The sequence below is a fragment of the Hippocampus bargibanti genome, linkage group LG10 (assembly GCF_051943395.1).
Source record: "Hippocampus bargibanti isolate YZ-2025 linkage group LG10, ASM5194339v1, whole genome shotgun sequence".
Classification (NCBI taxonomy): Eukaryota; Metazoa; Chordata; class Actinopteri; order Syngnathiformes; family Syngnathidae; genus Hippocampus; species Hippocampus bargibanti.
The window spans coordinates 622,058-641,851 of record NC_142743.1 but is presented as its reverse complement, the minus strand read 5'-3'; the positions used below and the strand labels follow the sequence as shown (position 1 = coordinate 641,851).

General features: G+C 41.8%; 2 protein-coding genes across 9 annotated transcripts in view; one reads left to right on the top strand and one right to left on the bottom strand.

Moving 5' to 3' along the window:
* rin2b (Ras and Rab interactor 2b) overlaps positions 1-19,794 on the top strand; it is a 59,019-nt gene that overhangs the window by 34,401 nt on the left and 4,824 nt on the right. The window contains exon 13 of one of the 2 annotated variants that reach the window (XM_089005505.1): positions 3,944-4,799. The exons of the other annotated variant lie outside the window; for it this stretch is intronic. The gene's annotated coding sequence lies outside the window, so the exon portion shown is untranslated. Of the gene's footprint in view, positions 1-3,943; positions 4,800-19,794 lie in introns of those variants that run through there. 2 annotated transcript variants of the gene reach the window in all.
* Positions 4,950-19,794, bottom strand: part of LOC148892020 (potassium voltage-gated channel subfamily KQT member 5-like) — a 104,487-nt gene continuing 89,642 nt past the window's right edge. For 3 of the 7 annotated variants that reach the window (XM_089005495.1, XM_089005502.1, XM_089005501.1), the window contains 7 exons: positions 18,054-18,080; positions 14,014-14,237; positions 11,171-11,279; positions 10,573-10,704; positions 9,592-9,699; positions 8,581-8,707; positions 4,950-7,179 (listed from right to left, as the gene is read on the bottom strand). In XM_089005495.1, coding sequence (XP_088861621.1) covers positions 5,929-7,179; positions 8,581-8,707; positions 9,592-9,699; positions 10,573-10,704; positions 11,171-11,279; positions 14,014-14,237; positions 18,054-18,080 — 1,978 coding nt within the window. In that variant the 3' untranslated portion in view covers positions 4,950-5,928. The remainder of the gene's footprint in view (positions 7,180-8,580; positions 8,708-9,591; positions 9,700-10,572; positions 10,705-11,170; positions 11,280-14,013; positions 14,238-18,053; positions 18,081-19,794) is intronic. The other 4 variants (XM_089005496.1, XM_089005499.1, XM_089005497.1 and 1 more) reach the window with 4 other exon arrangements.

The following is a 19,794-nucleotide window of genomic DNA, read 5'->3' as shown; positions in this document are numbered from 1 at the left end:
CATTTATGCAGCGTTTTAGTCAGAAATCTCACGGAGTGCAAGAATAGAGTACAAAGAAGTACCGCTCTATAAAACGTACCTAATAGCGTGCCTTATAATCCGATGTGTCTTATACTGTATTTGGATTTTTAAATCAAGCTGTGTTGTATTGTATTGTACTTCCTTTGGCGTACTAGCTCTATCTTGTGGATGCATAATGCAACCGCATCCACTACCTTAGCCTTCATGTGCCCGATAACGCTCCCAATATATGAAAAACCCTGTTTTAAAATTTTATTTGTGCCTTAGGTTCACAAGCAATTGTATGGAAATGCTGTATTTTGCAGTAGTGGGCATTGCTTCCAAATATGATCAAATTGGATTGTCAAAATATCACTCAATGAGTCAATGTAAATATTACAAATATATGAAATTTAGTACGTATTTGAGATTTACTCCACATCACACACACCAAAAGTCACCAGTGATACAGTACGAGTGGCCAAAGAGATTACATGCATAAATTCAGGGCCATTGTATAAATGAAACTTAGTCCATGGGTTGGTCCACGTTTTAGTTTAGTAAACTGGCACTGATGATTTTACACCAGTTATAATTAAGATTATTAGAATTATAGACCCATGAATGCAATATAGAGAGCGTTTGGTCGTGGTGAGAGTTATATGGTCAATGTGTGCCCACCCGTACATGTGCAATGTGTTTTACGGCGAAGGCGCACTGGATTTAAGTGTCATGTGCAAGAGGAATCGTGCTTGCATATGTGACAAGTGGATGGGTGGAGCTACACAGTCCAAGTGTACAGCTGTGCGTATTTTCTCCCTTAAGAACATGGCAGATTTATCACTAACCAGTCATCACCCCATCCCCCTCATTTAACTTAATGTCTTAGTATTATCCCCTGCCTGCCATTCAGTGTCAAGGTGGCAGTTATTCAGAATCAGAATCATCTTTATTGCCAAGTATGTAGAATTAGTTTCCGGTAGAACACGCTGCACTAGTATCGTCATCAAAAAATTGCCAAGTGGCACTATACAGTTCCATTTGGGCTACTGTTGAAAGAGTTCAAAGAGTTAATGGCTTGGGGGAAGAAGCTGTTTAAATGTCTGCTGGATTTGGTGCGCATGGATCGGTAGCGCCTGCCTGAGGGGGGTAGCTGGAAAAGGTGGTGGGCAGGGTGCGGAGGGTCCAGTAGGATTTTCCGCGCCCTAGTTTGGATTCTTGCAGTGTGCAAGTCCTCGAGAGTGGGTAGGGCGGTGCCAATGATTTTTTTCCGCCGTCCAAACTGTCCGTTGAAGTCGGATTTTGTCCATTTTTGTGGCGGCCCCGAACCAAACAGGGATGGAAGAACACAGGATGGATTCCATGACAGCCGTGTAGAAATGTTGCAGCACCTCCTGTGGCAGGCCATGCTTCTTTAGCAGCTTCAGGAAGTACATTCTTTGTTGGGCCTTTCTCAAGACAGAGACTGAAATAAAGCTTTAATTTCTTCTTGTCTATTCAACCGGCTTCTGACACTATTTGGTCATATTCATGCTCCTCTCAAACTCCCAAGTAATCATCTCAATGAGGTACTCTTTTATCCTATTTCAATATCCGGTCACATAGTTTTAGCTTCTAATAAACGACCTCATCTCTGAATTTCCCGTCCACAGAAAATAACATTTCAAGCCAAACAAAACAGTTTTCCACAGTATCAAGATGTTTCCTCTAAATTTCCTAATTACAAACACAACTCTTATTAGTATGCTCAATATAAAAGGTATGGTGGCATTTACCATTGTAAATTGATGAAGTATTGGTCGTGCCTGGAAACGGTCTGCTTCCCTGTAAAAGATTTAGCCGGAGTCATCTGGTGTTGATGCATCTGGTGTGAGACGGTGTTGTTGAAGCAGTTTGTTATTTTGCACATCACACATCGCTGCACTTTCTTTTGTTGCTGTGTAAGACAGTACAACGAGCTTGATTAACAAGCAAGCAACACCTCTAAGGAAACAACTCTGTTATTTATGAGCCCAGGAGGCTCCCGTACCTTTTTTGTTTAATCAAGTGTCTTCATCGCTTTTGTCTATCATTTATTCTTATCTGTGTTTGTGACCAGTTGCCATTTTCACAGCTGCAATGGTTGAGAAAGCTTGATGCAAATACATCCATATTGTATTTTATTTTCTTGAGCGTAGCACCAACGAACTGATGACGACACCGCTGCTACTACTGTAATGTCGACTGTATTCTATGCACCTAATATTAGAATGTTGTTGTGGGCCCTATAAAAAATCCTCGTCTCACCCCCCATGGGTGGTGTCTGTCCCCCATTTTAGCTCGGGTCCTCTATCAGAGGCCAGGAAGCTTGAGGTTTCTGCGCAGTATCCGCGCCGTTCCCAGCACTGTGCTTTTCTGGACCGAGATATCCGATGTTGTTCCCGGGATCTGTTGCAACCACTCGTCCAGTTTGGAGGTCACTGCCCCGAGTGCTCCGACCACCACAGGCACAACTGTCACCTTTACCTTCCAGGCTTTCTCCAGCTCCTCTCTGAGCCCTTGGTATTTCTCCATTTTCTCATGTTCCTTCTTTCTGATGTTTCCATCACTCGGGACCGCTACATCCACGACAACGGCTTTCCTTTCCCCTTTATCTATGACCATGATATCTGGTTGGTTGGCCATTACCATCTTGTCAGTCTGTATCTGGAAGTCCCACGGGATCTTTGCTCGGTCTTTCTCCACCACCTTGGGAGGTGTTTCCCATTTTGACCGTGGGGTTTCCAGTCCATACTCCGCACAGATGTTTCGGTAGACTATGCCAGCCACCTGGTTATGGCGGTCCATGTAGGCTTTCCCTGCCAGCATCTTACACCCTGCAGTTATGTGTTGGATTGTCTCAGGTGCCTCTTTGCACAACCTACACCTTGGGTCTTGTCTGGTGTGGTATATCCCTGCCTCTATGGCTCTGGTGTTCAGGGCCTGCTCTTGGGCAGCCAGGATGAGTGCCTCTGTGCTGTCCTTTAGGCCAGCCCTCTCTAGCCACTGATAGGACTTCTTGAGATCAGCCACTTCTGCTATGGTTCGGTGGTACATCCCGTGTAGGGGCTTTTCCTCCCATGATTGTCCCTCTTCCAGCACCCCATCCTCTGTTCCCCATTGACTGAGACATTCTCTGAGTACATCATCCGTTGGAGCCTTCTCTTTGATGTATTCATTGAGCTTTAACGGCCAGAGACAATGTTACATATGTTGTTGTTGGCGCGATGTTACCAGGACTCTGCTAATAAAGTTGTATAAAAATACACCATGGATTCACATTTATTATTATATTTAAAAGAAAGGAACACAACAGCAACACAAACAGTTTCCATGCCTGTCATATCATTTTATTTTGTTGTATTTATCCACCGGTCCGTGAAAATATTGTCTGACATTAAACCGGTGTGTGGCGCAAAAAAGGTTGGGGACCCCTTCCATACAGTCAACATTTGGGCCTTGTTGGCTCAAATTGTTGCTAAAATCTCTAGTTGGGTTTTTTTCCGCTTCGGCGTGGAGGACACGATGCCCACAGTTTACGAAAACAAGTTAAAATATGGACACATCAAACCACAGAACACTTTGGAGCAGTCAATCTTCGAAGAGATTGAGCCAAACTGTATTTCCTGGTTGATTGATGCAGGGCAGCACACCTGTGGTATCAAAGGTCACGGGCATCCAATATGGATTGTCATATCCTTGACATTGTTCATTGTCCTTTAACTACAGTAAAGTCTCGTTATATCGATATTCAAGGGAGTCCGAAAAAATATCGATATAACCGGGCCTATCGATATATCCGACCCTGTTTGCATGTAATTTTCTCCGTGCGTGCATAGAAATAGTATCGATATAACCGGGACTATCGGTATATCCGATATCGATATAACGAGACTTTACTGTATTTGACTGTTTTTTCACACAGTTGCTGATCCCTCATTATTGCTTATGATTGATGGAGAGATACAGGGAAACTCCAGCAAATATGGCACTCACCCGTTCCCAGCGAGACGCCCCTCACCTGTGGAATCTTCAAACGGGCTTTTAATGAGCATTTGTAAAACGTCCATCTTTTTTGGCACCAGTTGCAACTTTTTGGGAATGTGTTTCTACCATAGAATTCAAAGTTAGCGAAGAAATATGTAGTCTGAAATGAAATACATATCTTGTCTGTGTAGTGTAGTCAATGCAATATAAATGGAACAAGATTTGCAATTTTACCCAACTTATATAATTGGAATTGTGTTTGTACTGTCATGTCATTGCAGTTGATATAAATTAAACATTATTTCTTGTGTGAGAATACGTGTACATAATTTATAAGACTCGAGACAAAACATGATTAAGGCCCAGTGGGATGTTTTATAGCAAGAAACAAAATAATCAATGCGTGAAAGAAAATGCACAATCAATAACATTTAAGAAACATTTTTTTTGGGGGGGATACGAAATGTGGTGATAATGTTCCACAAAAACAAGGCACCTGTATATATACAGCACATTTTGTTTTGATGTCAGAGCTGGCATTTTACAAACATTTGTCAGATAAATTACCTTTTTGTTCCTCACAAAGTAAGTCAAATAAAGCAGCCAAGGCCCAAATTAAAACTTACAAAGAGAAATTAACATCAGTACTTAGCAAAATGACCCGAGCTTTCGCCCTTCCAAACACACACATACACACGCATGCACGCACACGCACACGCACACACACACACACACACACACACACACACACACACACACACACACACACACACACACACACACACACACACACACACACACACATACATGCATACATTCTGGTCTTCAAAAATGGGTCTTTTGTAAGGTACCTTTACATGCAACCGCGTCGTACATTTTCGAAAAACGAATCTCTTGGTAGTCAAAAACAAACCCGATTCTGTTTCATGCAACAAGAAGAGGAGACAAGAAGTCCTCTTAATGCAAATTGTGAGGCAGCAACTTGCATTTTTAATGACATGAGCATTACAGCTCCAATTGTACATTCCACAATGATGCGATTTCAAATAACCATAAAACAAGCCTTTATTTACAAATAAACAACATTGATGTCCTAAACCAAACATCATAAATAGTAAACCTATTGCAGTCTTAAAGCTGATGCTGTACAACAGATGTTTAGACTTCTTTGTGCACTTTTTAAGAAATCTGGCGCGCAAACTTTCCACATTTTGACAGTTTGATAAGGGTTGTCAAGACACGAAAAACCACAGAGCAGATTTAATTTGCAAATTTGCGAATGCTATTTTAATACTAAACATCATTATGGCACACATTATCATTTGTCATGATGTCAAGAATATACCGTGAAACAATCGCAAAACCTTTTCTTTTCGTGAATGGAAGTGGGACATCACGAATTGTGTCGCAGGGTTAATTTGGAAGTGGACTGATTTCAATTGTTTTAACGGAATGAGTATAGCTAGCGTAGTGTGCCGCAGTTGCTGCCAGTTTTTGTCATTGCTGAGATATTTGTACAGAGAGAGAGAAAGAAAGAGAGAGAGAGTCTTAAAACTATTTGGCCACAAAGTCTGATTTTTGGAATGTACAGTAAACCAACTTCCTCATCTCTAACACTCAATCCATACAAGCCAAATATCTTTCGTGTCTTAAGTTTAGAATGACAAGTGGCTACTTCATGCAATCAAACAGTAAAATATTCTTGGTGAGACCAGTGTGAACATATTGTGATTTTTATAAACTGAGATGAACAGAATAAAAAAAAATATTCCACCGTCACACGCGCACGCACGTACACACTCACACACATACGCACGCACACGCACATACGCACACACACACACACACACACCACAAAGCTAAAAAGCTATCCTTCCATTGATGTACGATCTCCATGCCCTCTGAACATGCATTCCTATTAGTCTATTTTAATCGAACACGCTGCATTTTCAGTAATTCAGTGCTGGCAGAGGTTGAGGATGAATGAGTAGCAGCCAGGCTATGGTTGGACCCCCGGGATGCCCCTTGTACCACAGACTCTGTTCTCAAGAGTTCTGAAGAGTATGAGGGAGTCTCGACGGTCCCATGCGACAGGAAATCAAATCCTTGCACGTCCACTTCTCTGTCATTGATAAAAAGGTCATCTTCCCCCCAACATTTGTCAGTTCCCCCTACGCCGAGGTCTTGGCAGCTTTGTTTGAAGTCAGTGGAGGGCTTTCGATTGAATCCTGGGGATGGAATGTTGCAGTGGGTGCCTTGCGATTTGCTTTGGGGTGTCCGCATCAAGTCCTGAACTGACATAGACTTTCCCAGAATATGATCGACCTGACTGGGGCCCGAGCAGCAGCTTATTGTTGGTGGCACCAGGGGCTCCAACTCAAGACTCATTTGCCTCCTCCATGAGCCCTCCTCCTTGCAATTAAGTCTGTCCTTGTTGTTGGCATTACTCGGTTGATGATTTCGCTGTGCGCCGGGCCTAAAATCTGAACCGACTTCCTCCCCGATGCTGCCGTCCTTGATTTTTAATTCTAGACTTCCACAAAAGTCTTCAATTTCAGGGGAATTTTCATTGGAGTTTGCTCGCATCAAGTTGCAAAGACCTACATTCCTGTTTGGAGGAGGTGGTGCCGGGAGCCTTGCCGGAAGACAGAATCTCTGATCTGCCACTCCTCCATCCACACTGCTGCAGATACTGTTTGGTGTGGGGATAGGAGGATAGGTCCCCAATGTTTTATCGTTGCCACTTTCAGGTGTAGTTGACTGATCCTGCGCGTGATGTTGGGGATGACGATGGTGGTGCTGGGGAAGATGGTGGTGATGCAGGAATGGTGACGGGCTGATAGATGAGGAAGCAGGCCCCGAGGGAGGTGTAGTGCTGGAGGTATTCAGGTCGAGATCATTTGGGGTTGCCAGGATGAGATGGAGCCCACCCTGGGACAGTTGGGGATTAGTTGAAGATCGTGTGACGGAGCCACCAGGGTGAGGCGCTGTGCCACTGCTCATCTGGCTGGGAAAGGACAGATCCTTGCTGAAGACAGAAGACGGGTAATTGGAAGTCTGTTCCAGCTCAAACAGTGGCAAAGATGAAAGTGTGAGAGCTGTGGATGAGCCCTTTCGCAGAACCTGCCGATAGACGTCGAGCAATGAATCGAGCTTTGACTCAATCGACTGGACCTGTGTTGCGAGAAAATAGTAAAACAACACCAACAAGCATTATAAATCCTCTGAAGTTGACACGCGTCAGAAAGCCGTCTTTAATTTTTTTCTGATGACATTGACACTTGTGTTCGATATTTATCATAAATCTACATTGTTGCCCACGTGGTCCGCAAGATACAGGAAATGCATCATCGGGGTTAATTCGTACAAGGTTAGAGATCTCAGGTGTTGAGAGTAGCCAATAGTGCGAGACTATCGAAAAAAAGCACAGGTGTCTAAGTCAAGGTCATTTCATGTGGCCCGCGGGAGCAAATCATGTGTGTCGCCTTGCAAGATCCTTGACGAAATCTGGAGCGAAATATTCAACTGTCATGGGTAAGAAATAACATTGACATTTTGCATCGTCCCTCCGAGAGAAGCTGTCACACATTTCTCACAGTGGTGAACAAAAGTATGGCACCATTTCAACTTAACCATGAGCTGACTCAACCTCCAAAATAAATAAAATGGTGTGGTAGCCTTGAGGCCCTTTCACATATGCAGCAATGGGCGCATTGCATGATCTTGCCGACACATTATGTCATGCAGCCTTATCTGTGTTACCTTGAACATGTGGGACAAACGACAGAAATTTTTGCTGCATGTAGAATAGCACAGACATCTCTCCTGAGTGATCCATTTCGTCACATGCTGTGATGATAGTCGTCAGCTTTCCTATCCCCCCATTTTTTTTTAATGACACAAGATAATTGCGCAATACAAATAGACGAATCATCTACAGTCGTCATTTCAGTCCCTTTGTTCTAAAGTGAAAATGCCAACTGGAATTGGATATTAAACTCAGTGGAAAAGTTTTCAAAACAATGCTGAAGATAGACTGGGGGTGGCATTGACTCAGTGTTGTCCGTGCGGTCACACGTAACGACTAAAGAAAAACCCTTTTTAATCGTAAAAGGGTTGCCTATCCCAGATAACGATGGGTGGAAGATGGACTACGTCCGGAACTGGTTGCATGATGGAAACCGATGTCACGCTGCCCACACGCAAATAGGGCAAACGTACCACAACACCACCGGTGACTGAACTATGAAGAAGACTTTGCTCTTGAAAGCTATGTTTCTTTTGATGGAACTTCAAAACCCCAATTTTGGGTATGACACCACATTTGTATCATGTTATCATATTAATGTTATTCCACGAGACGTTTACAGTGATGGATAAAACCCCACCTCGGTCAGTGCCCAGTCCATGATAGTTTTTTTCAACGTTTCCTGTCATTTGTCAATCGTCAGCAAAATTGGCATGAGTCGGTGACGAACTGAGAGACCTTCTATTATTACTGACAAAATATACACTTGAGTTGATCCTTCCGTTTACATTCAATTCAAGTGTAATAAACATAAGCAAGAAAAACACCTGACGCTCCACTTTACAAACACGCCCCAGCATGCTCATGTCCTCCAGTAGATCTCCATCAGACAGCAACTTTTCCCGCATCTTCTTGTCCAGGGGGATCTGTCCCTTTCCAAGGATTTGGTCCACCCTAAATATCACAATGGCACACCATAACACATGTATTATGATTAATACATGATGGTGCATTCAAATACTGTATATAGTAGAGTACTGACAACATTACTGTTGGGGCTCACTTTAGTGACTCAACGTCAAATATTTTTAGTTGAACACAAACTATGCTGTATTTCAGTAGATACACACACATGTTATTTGAATCTTCTGCCATCTAGTGGAGAGGAATTTATTTGTTTTGCCTGTCACCATTGCCGTCTTAAAATTGTTAGGTGGTGTCATCCCAAGGCCAAATTTGATGGCTGCATCGCCCAACCGATGGCATATCTGAACCAAACGCTGTCTTTATTGCCCCACCATTCTTCTCACGGTTCAAATTTGTGACTCTGCAAGAAAGTGTTTATCTGAATTTAGGGAATCTGACAATTTGACCATTTGGTGGCATATTTTGTTAATGTAAGAATACAACAAACTGAAACAATCAAATCAAAAGCACGAAAACTTGATTCATCCAAAGCGCTACAAGAAAACCTAACCAAGATGGGCTATGGGGTACACTTCAGTCTTCCGAGATATTTTTTTGTACATGCAATACTTTGTTTTGTTTTTTCTTTTCGACTCCTCCACCCCTCAATTTTGCTGCCGTAAATTGCACATTTCCCCATTGTGGGACTATTAAAGGCTTTCTGATTCTGATGACTACAGCATGGGAATGGGAATTTAATTTGGTCAACGGTAGATAGATGGAAGCAAAAGCCAATGTCTTTGGATGCGTGAGCAAAGGCTGCACCCAATTCTTCATATATTTCGCGTGAATCTTTCTGAACGTATGCTGTTTCCTGAATGAACAGAATGAAAGAGAAAGTGAAGCCATATGATGTGTTTGGGCACTCTAACCCTTGTGCGGAGTTCTTTCTGCCCTGGCTGTAATAGAGAGGCAGGAAGGGGGAGGAATAAGTCTTGGCACGGCTGCTTAAGGGCTGTGGGCCGACAATCATGTCCAGCCTGTGAGGAAGCAAAATGAACACACATACACAAACACACATGCATGAAGCGCAGATGCAAACATGCGTATGCACACACATACTCACATTTAGACATGTACTGTATATACACTTGTGCTTGTGTGATGGACACACTGGCAGAAATTGTGAAACGGGTGTTTTCATAAATTGATGACTGATGATCTCATTTACTTGTTTCTGCTGTTGGCTAATTTGGAAATGCCATAATCATTTTTGAAGAACTTTGAGATCATTTTTTTTCTTTGACTAGTTTGAAAGTTACAAATTCTGCCTGGGTATGTCAACAAATTAGCACACGTGTACACGAGCCATGCAGCCTCAACCGTTTGCACAAATAATGATATCCGATGCAAGCGCTCAAATATTCTGCCTTTTGCCATCATAACGGTAGATTTTTATCAAACGCCTCGGCAATTTATTTTATTCTTCATTTGATTCGCAGTGGTGGAGAACCACTTTTCCTCACATTGAGAGCTGATGTTTTGGTTGCCTCAGTTACCTAAAAAGTGTCAAAAATAGTGAGACTCACTATTTTTGACACTTTTTAGGTAACTGAGGCAACCAAAACATCAGGACCAGCTCTCACGCTGCGCACACGATCGACACCACTGCAAACTATACATAGAAAAATGAATATTTCAAATGATTACCTCTGAAATTAAAACCCAATATTATTCACTTTCCATTAGGCCAAGCATGTTGACAATTTTTGCATTGGATATCGTCATACTGGCTGTCATAACAATGTGGCTGTTCAATGTGCTGTGTATATCTTTTTTAAACTGAATAGATGAATAAACATTAGCCCAATCATGCAGAATTGACTGCACATGGAATATCTTGAAGGTCCTACCGCGTTTGTAGGCTCTTAATGCGGCACAACATGTCCAAATGTCCTGCGGAGTACTGCTCAATCACATCCTTCACATCGTAAGGACGTAGGGTCTCCTTGAACTTCTTCTTTGCCACATGGAACTTCATTATTCTGAAATTAGTGGAGGTTTTTCATGGCAACCATGCACAGGAGAACGTTCACATTTCGTTAAAATTAATTAATTAGTTGAAAATAATTAAATTAGTTCAAAAAAATTCCATTTTAAATTACTGTGCATTTCATTTCAATAGCTAACTGTAAATTCTGTGTCTCAGCACCTGTAACTGTAACAAGACTGGTCGTTGTTGTGTGCTCCTTTTAAACAAAAGAGGCAAGGACCGCATGCAGAAAGCAACACACATCATCGGGCTTATCATTAGTCAGAATGACTGTTGTCGTATAAAGGATTGATTTTGGAATATTCAAGTTGTGGAGAGTACCACTTCACTGATGATTTTCAATAAAGATTTGAAAAGTAGAACTGAAGCAATTGTCTGCAACCAGCTTTTATTTGCATGAAGAAAGCTACAAATGAGCTTGGATTAGTTCAGAAAATTGTTTTTGGTATTTTGCTTACCTAATTGCTCTAATGGCAGACTTGGCGGAATGCAGCAGGTCCTCCACTGAGATCTCACAGTGACAACCTTTCTCATCAAAACCATCCTCTGCTGCCATGTTTGAGTCTGCTTTTTAGAAAGGGGGCAAAGAAAAAGAGACATTTACATGTTCCTTTGATGTATCAACATCTTTCCACCCATCCATCCATTTTCTCCAACTTTTCCATGGTCATCTCACGGGCGCAACAGCTTTTGCAAGGAAGCTCAGACTTCCCTCTCCCGAGTCACTACCACCATATCAGGGGGTCCCAAGGTGTTCCGAGGGCAGCAGAGAGATATAGTCTCTCTAGCGTGTCCCGGTGGGACATGCCTGGAACAGAGAGGTGTCCAAGAGGCATCCTCATCAGATGCTCAAGCCACCTTTATCTGGCTCTGCTTACCCGACCCCAGCTTGTTTCAGCTGCTTGTATCCAGGATCCCTTTTCTTTCAAGCGTGACCTACAGCTCGCGACCATACATGAGGGTTGCCTGGAGCAAAATCCGCCTGGCGATCTCCATTGTAACCCTCACTTGTGAAGACCCCCAAGACAATTCGACTCCTCCACTTGGGGTAAGATGTCATCTCTGATACTCTCCAAGGCCTTACGATTGTAGTTTGTGTGACTTGCACACCAGCTCAAGCTCTTACCCCGGAAGAGAGGTGACGTTCGTTCCATGTCAGCCATAAAAACTAATTTGTGCATACATGTTGTGCGGCGAGACAGCAAGCAGGTGGAAAGATGATAATAGTTCGCTCAGCCAGATGCAGGAAGGGCAGTGTGAGTTTTCTTTATTTGAAGTCGCAACAGATGTCGGTTTTCGGCAGACCACAAGTAACACTGCTCTCCCGGCTGTCCTTTCTCCCTCTTCTTCCTCCTCGAAGTGACTTCCTCAGTCTGTTTGTAAAGGTGGTTAACCTGAGCGTCTGGCCAATCAGGTCCCAGCGGCAATTGGCCATTCCCAGGCGGTTGCAATCACCTTCTCAGGGTCAATTAGTGGTCGCTCAACTCTACTGTTTTGGATGGGGAGAGATGCGCACCTTTCTCCCATCCAAAATCCAGAATTATTTCACATTTCTTTGGGCATCATGACAATACATTAGTCCTGTTGGATGAATAGTAGTGCGTCTTCACATGATTATGGCTGGAGAAAAATGTCAGGTGTGAAGTGTGATAGAAGGGTTTCAGCTAGGATGAAAGGAAAGGTGTATTAAACGGTAGTGAGACTGGAGACAGTGCCACCGAAGAAAAGACAGGAAGCAGAGCTGGAGGTAGCAGAGCTGAAGATGTTGAGCTTTTCTTTGGGAGTGACCAGGTTGGATAGGATCAGGAAGGAGTACATTAGAGGGGCAATACGTCTGTGTAAGGTCTCAGTCGTACCGGAGTGGTCCATCGATGAGAAGGTTTCTTCAGCTTTATCTGTACAAATTTGAAGGTGTCGGACGTTTCGCCTCCTATCCAAGAGGCTTCGTCAGCGAACTAAAGTGTTTCTTTAGTTCGCTGACGATAGGAGGCGAAAACGTCCGACACCTTCCAAAAAAAAGTACAGATGACGGCTGAAGAAACCTTCTCATCATTAGAGGGGCAACTCATATTAGAGGCTTTGGAGAGAAAGTCAGACTGAGATGGTTTGGACATGTCCAGAGGAGAGAGAGAGAGTGACTACATCGGAAGAAGGATGCTGAGCCTTGAACTGCCAGGCAAGAGACCAAAAGGAAGACCAAAGAGGAGGTTTGTGGAAGTTGTCAAATAGGACATGAAGGTAGCCGGTGTGAGAGAAGAGGATGCACAAAACCGGGTTAGATGGACGACACTGATTCGCTGTGGCGACCCATGAAGGGAAAAGCCGAAGGGAAAAGAAGAAAATCTTTATGACAAAAGACCATGAGATACTTCTCCAACCCTCCACCTCCCGACAAACAATGTCCAACAACACAGCTATAGTTCCATATTTTTCTCAGACTGTCGCATGAGATAAATTCACAGATAAGTTTAGACTGGGGTGGCGCTGCCGAGAGAGCTCTCGATATTGCACATTAACCTTTTGGTTCGAATGAAACAAAACCTAAAGTACACAGTCGCATGCTTGACATTACAATTCAAAACCCAATTTGCAACCCTAATCCTGGCTCTTTCTAACAGAAATCATGATTTAAACTCTTAATTTGAAACCTAAACTTTGACTTCAGACCCTATATTGAAATCATAAACCATCAAAAATCATTTATGACTCCTGTGATGGCAATGCCCGGTAAATACCAACCAGTTCTTGTTACTGTTCCTGTGCTGCTGTGTTTTTTATTTTCCAGCTTTGAGTCGCTCCCTCTACCACTCTCCCTCTCCCCCTCCCCCCGACTCACGAGCCTCTGCACTGCGATGCCGTGCACACCACTTGACTACCGGGCTGCCCTTCAAAGAACATTTTCATGATGAATATTACACTAGTTCACAGGGTGAACATGTTTGTCCTCACTGTTTTGAAAACAAGAAGCATAATAATAATAATAATAATAATAATAATAATAATAATAATAATAATAATAATAATACATTTCATTTCTAAGTGCCTTTCAAAACTCTCAAAGCCACTTTACAGCCACAGGATAAGTTCTGTGGGTGAACAGCGGCAGCCACACGCGCCAGTGTTCACTCAAGCCGGAAGTAACTCAAATAGGTAGAAAGCTAGCTAGCTAGCTAATAGATAGCTATTAAATCTGAAGCTACCGCAAAGATGTTTCCACACAAGCTCATGATTTGAACCTCTGAGTTGAAAATATGTCAAGAATGTCTTGTGTCTCTGGACGGTGGCAGCAATAGTCACTCACCATCTGTTGCGGATCGCGACTGGCTTTTAAGGCGCAGTGAGGGTCTGAAGCGTGTGCGGTCATTGAAACTCCAGCTCTTCTGTACCTTGGCAGGGCTGGTGCCTTCGTTAGCGGCCTCCGCCACTGGGGAACGACGATCATTCACTGATGATGTCTGCCTGTTCTTGATGCTCTGACCTCTTGGGCTAGCCATCCTCACACGCTCTTTGAAGCTGAGTTTCTGGCTGTAAAACGAATATATATATATATATATATATATAAAATGTCTGGTGAAACCGATGCGAGCAAATCTAAAAACAACAATCCAAAATATTTGCATGCACAAAAATATAAAAAATGAATTGTACACAGTACAGGATGAAATATAAAATATATACATACATACATACATACATACATACATACATACATACATACATACATACATACATACATACATACATACATACATACATACATACATACATTCCATAAGGACTGTAGGAAAGAGGGTGAGCCTATCTTTCATAGGCTTATGCCTAGGGACGGACTTCGAACGAAAGTCCGGTGAGGCATCTTTTTCCAAAAAAGGCCGGTCTCATCAGCTTTAAACACTTGATGAGGCACGCAGCCTTCTTCTTGCACCATCTTTAGGAATGATTGGAAGCTTTGGTAGCTTTATCATCAGAACTGGCTGCCTCACTATGACGAATGACACTATGAATCCCTGGACGACGCTTAAAGTTGTCGAACCATCCCTGGCTAGCAAACTTCCTGGTTGCATCTTGACGTTATCCGAGTGAAGTTGCCGTGCTTTCACGCTGTACCCTACTAGCTACTTTTTGTTAATCCAAATTAACACAAGTTTTTCAACCTCTTCTATTGCCTGAGACCGTTGCATAGACAACACGGAAAAACCCTTAGCAACACACGTACCTTTAATGAGACCATTGCTTAGACCAGTGATTTTCAACCACTAGTGTGCAGTGAGAGATCGTCAGGTGTACTGTGAGAAACTATCCAATGCCCCTTTTTCAAATGTAAAATTTTACAAACATGTATTAATCATTTTCTCCCAATGTTATGTCATTGTCCGGTGTCCGTGCTGAAAAGACTGGGAGGGTAATTTGATATTCGGCCCTGTGGCAACACGTCACCGATTGCCTCGTTCTTGCGAGATGGTTAGTGGTGTGCCGCAAAAAAATTCCAATGCAAAAAAACGTGCCCTGGTTCAAAAAAGGTTGAAAAACACTGGCTTAGACAACACGGAAACACCTTTAGCAACACACGCACCTTTAATAGCTTCCTTATTCCCAAGGTAGCAATGGTCTACTCTACTGGGACGCTAAGTCACACAAACGCACACCTCGTTCGTGTTTCTCGATGATCTCCTTCTTCTGCTCGACCGTAATTTTGTTTTGTGACCTCTTCGGCTGAACACGACCCTGTGGTAGGGTCTTTTTTCGGTCCCATAATAGCAAATGTATCCTTGATAACAATGCCGCGTTTGCACTCAGAGAAAGGGTGTGTGGAAATAGTCCGGTAGCCACAGTGGCGCTGTTCGGCCTTGTGGTTTGGTGTTCTTCCGCCAAAAAGTAATCCGCCAGCCATTGTGGCGCTCCGTGTGTTTCCCGAAAAGTAGTTTATATGCGAAGATTATATTCTGGTGGATTTAATGTTCGTAAAGTGAAAAGTTTGTTAGCTAAAGCATTGGTAAACCGGGGTATCACTGTACTATATTCCTATGTTCCACCCGGTTGCCCGATTTTGTACGAGTGTACGAGTGCAGATGACACAAATGTCTCATTTTGACTTGAGTGTCCTGTGCATTTCACAAATTACTTTTGGTTCAACCACATGAAGTACTCAACTCAAAGAATGATTGCAAAAAAAACAGCTTTGGTCAAATGTTTCACAAAGGGATTCTTGAGGAGGCGTTTGGATAGGAAAAAAAGTGGTCTTTGTGTCTGACTGACAACCAAAATAAGATTTTGATGATCGAGATTATCAGTTCAACCCTTTCAGGAAAAGTATTTACAACAATGGAAAGCTAATCGTGTTCTGGGGTTCCAAGGTGAATGAAAAGGTTAAGTTTGGTACAGGTCAGTTGTCGTATGTTACACACAAAACAAAAAGCACACCGTTTTAGTGTTATCATTACAATCAAAACATAAATAGAATAGACTGGAAAAAGAAAAGCAGAGTTATGCACATCGCCATGACCCGAGTGTGAATTGGCCCGAATATTATGTGTATGTGTCATCCACCACAAAGCAATGTCGAATTTGACACAATTTGGCTACCAGGAAGAAATTATATTCAAGGAAATAATGTAGATTGAAATAGCAGCACCATTTTTTTATGAAATGTCGAAGGCACTTAGTTTCAGGCTCATCTCAACAATAGACACAAAATAAAACTATCCAAAATTACAAAGTATACTGAAATGACAGGAAATCAGAAAAAAATATTTTTCCTTGTTCACCAATGTAAACAATGAAACACTTATTATGTATGTATCCACCCCCATTTCGACTGTCTGATGACTTTGCATCTGGAAACTCGAGTTGATCAGAATCAGTATCATATTTATTGGCCAAGTATGTCGAACACAAAAGGAATTTGTCTCCAATAGAACGCGGTGCACTAGTATCATTACAAAAAAGACATAAAAAATAAATATGGAGGACACTAATAAAGGTGAATCTAATCTAATGTAATCTAATCGACTCTAATCTACTCAACTAATGTAATCTAATCTAATCTAATTGAATTCCTTAATGTACGTGGTATCAAGCAGACATTCGTTCAGGTGACTGCAGAGCTGGAGCTACAATGATTATAAGAGGATGCTGTTCCACAGGGTTGTGCAAAATTGCAAAGAGGAACTATACACTTATATTTGGGTTGCTGTTTAGACTTTAGAGCAGTGCTGGGCAAACTACGTTCTTTTTTGACCGAAGAAAGTGTGTCGGCGCCACTATTTTTGATCATTGAATTCAAAACGGTGACATGCAAGTGACTCTTGATTGCAGTTTTACTGGTATTGTGAATGTTTTAAATGTAATTAATTTACATTGATGTCATGTAGGCCGTGGTATCCAAACGAAGAACAGTCACGACAGCGGAAGAGAAAGTGAGATGTATCTGATTCAACAAAAGGGCTTACAAATTACGAAAGTTCCGGAGACAGAGTCGATAAGGCTCAAATCTACGAGACTCTAAAAAACAAAGCGATTCTTGCTCAGTCCGATTCTGGCAATATCTAATCTCAACACACTTGCGTGTCAACGCACGTGCGTCTTAACCCACGTTCGCACGTTTCCTCGAATGGTTTGACTGTTGTTGTGTTAAAACCAAACTGGACCGCTAATAAGAGAAGAAGGCTATGGCGCTAAATATGAGCATTTGGGCGCGACATCAGCTGAACAATGCTGTGTGTCGTGATCGCGGAAATTTATACTTGGGAATGGAAAGAACACCATCAGATCTCTTACTCATCTTGTTTTGTATTACATATATACAGTAAAGTCTCGTTATATCGATATCGGATATATCGATAGTCCCGGTTATATCGATATTTTTCGGACTTCCTTGGATATCGATATAACGAGACTTTACTGTATATATATATATATATATATATATATATATATATATATATATATATATATATATATATATATATATATATATATATATATATGATTATATATACATGTATGTATGCTGCAGTTTTGGGGCAATATAGCACTTTGTTGCTTGTGTGTGTGTTTTTCACATACTTGAACGTTCTACAGGACATATACTGCCCGCCTGTCTAATTTTAGAAATGAATGTTGCCCACCCGTGGTTTGGAAAAGCTATTTAAATGTCTGCTAGATTTGGTGCGCATGGATAGGTAGCGCCTGCCTGAGGGGAGTAACTGGAAAAGGTGGTGGGCAGGGTGTGGAGGGTCCATCGGTACATCCAAGCACTGCATTTCTTTTTTTCCCTTTCTGCGTGATGTTAATTATTTCCGAAGAGACAAAAGAATGCTGTTTTTTTTTTAAATCACAAACCTTGTTGCTGGTTCTCCTTGTTCTTTTCTGCAGTTGGCAGTCGGCAGTTGAGAAAAAGACAGACATTGTATTAGATATACAATTATTGTGAGCATTGCGCTGAAGATTCATAAACTAAAAAAAAAAAAGTGTGTTCACATCTATTTGGGCAATTGCAATCACATGATCACATGCATTTTGGGTCTTTGTCCTCTTCAGTATAAAATCGACTTTTAGTCATCATTTATTTCTAATAACATAATTAGCATTCAACATACAATCGAGTTAGTTTTAACACTGTACAATTAGCAATGTATCATACGTATGTACATCCATACAACCGTACATGCACGACCGGTGCCCCAGTTTTCTGCGATCGCGGTGTTTTAATAATTTCAGATTTCAAATTCCTCGGGGGACGAATGTATTACATGTATTTTTAATGCCGGCCGCTAGATGTCGGAGTCAGATTGACGGACCGCATCCAAGACCCAGAGTTGGGCTGCTTAAAAAAAACTGTTTTACCCGTCTATTTTTTTTTTTGATTGGAGCGGTGACGTGCAAAATATTCCCGAGTCAAGTGATTAGCTTCAAATTCTACACTTCAAATTCGACACGAGACCATTGAAGGCTAATCCAAACAATTGTTTCCTGAAGTGCTTGACATTTGTTCAGTTAATTTGGTTCCCACAGTGTAAAATGCAATGTTTTGCACTTTGAATTCTTTTTTTTTTTTTGTCTACGACACGGAGTATGATTGACCGAGATCAAATGAATATTTTACACTTTGTTTAAATCGTTGCTTTGATATTACCTGTTCTGCTTCAAACCCAGTTTTGTGAAATGTTTCCCGTTTTAGAAGTATTGCAAATAAATCTGCCTTAGAACAGATAATCTTAATATTGATGATGTGAAAATTGCAATTTTTGTTTTAATTTGGGTTTACAAATAATTCCCTCAGAGAATTTGTATCTTATTTGTTAACAATATGTGTTATTCCTCATTTTACAATGCCTTGGGAAAATCAATGAACGGTTTCAACAACTTCTCTGAATCATGATTCTTCTCTGCTGAATGAACCTCTTCTCTGCAGAAGTTGGTGACGATGCCTGACGTGACGTCACGGTCGCTATCGTCACTGACCGAGAAAGCGACGCACAATGCATTTTGGGTACTTTGTTTGGTCTGAAAACTTGGTGTTGATCCGTGTTTATGGCAAAATTCGAAGGAAAACACATTAATAATGGGATGGTGAATCGTTGTGTATTGCACTAAGACTACTATTTGATACTAGCTGACAAAAATTCTCAGCAGACAAATCAGCCCATTTCCACCAGAGCTTGGGCGCCATCTTGTGCGTTTTCTGGGACGCTACATTGGAGTCCAGACGGCTCAATTGATACGGAAGTTCAAATAGTTCTGAAGAGGAAAGCATAAATGTTTGCAATCGATTAAAGAAGGAGTAACAAGAAAGCATCTTCTCCGAATCTGAAGCCATTGTTTTGATTCTCGAGCAAGGCAAGACGTCTTGGCGTGACGTCACGAACTGGGGGCGGGACTTTCTGAAACTGACACTTTCTGAGGTCATTTTGAAGTGGTTTTGGGACACTTTAAGTCATATTTATTGGTGTTTTTGACTAAAAATATCAGCCTGCGTGTTTTGGGTATTTTAGATGCATTAAAACGTTTTTTTCTGATGTCAGTTAGGAAACAAAAAAAAAATGGTGTCGGTTGTCCTTTAAAGCCATCCATAACCTTCCCC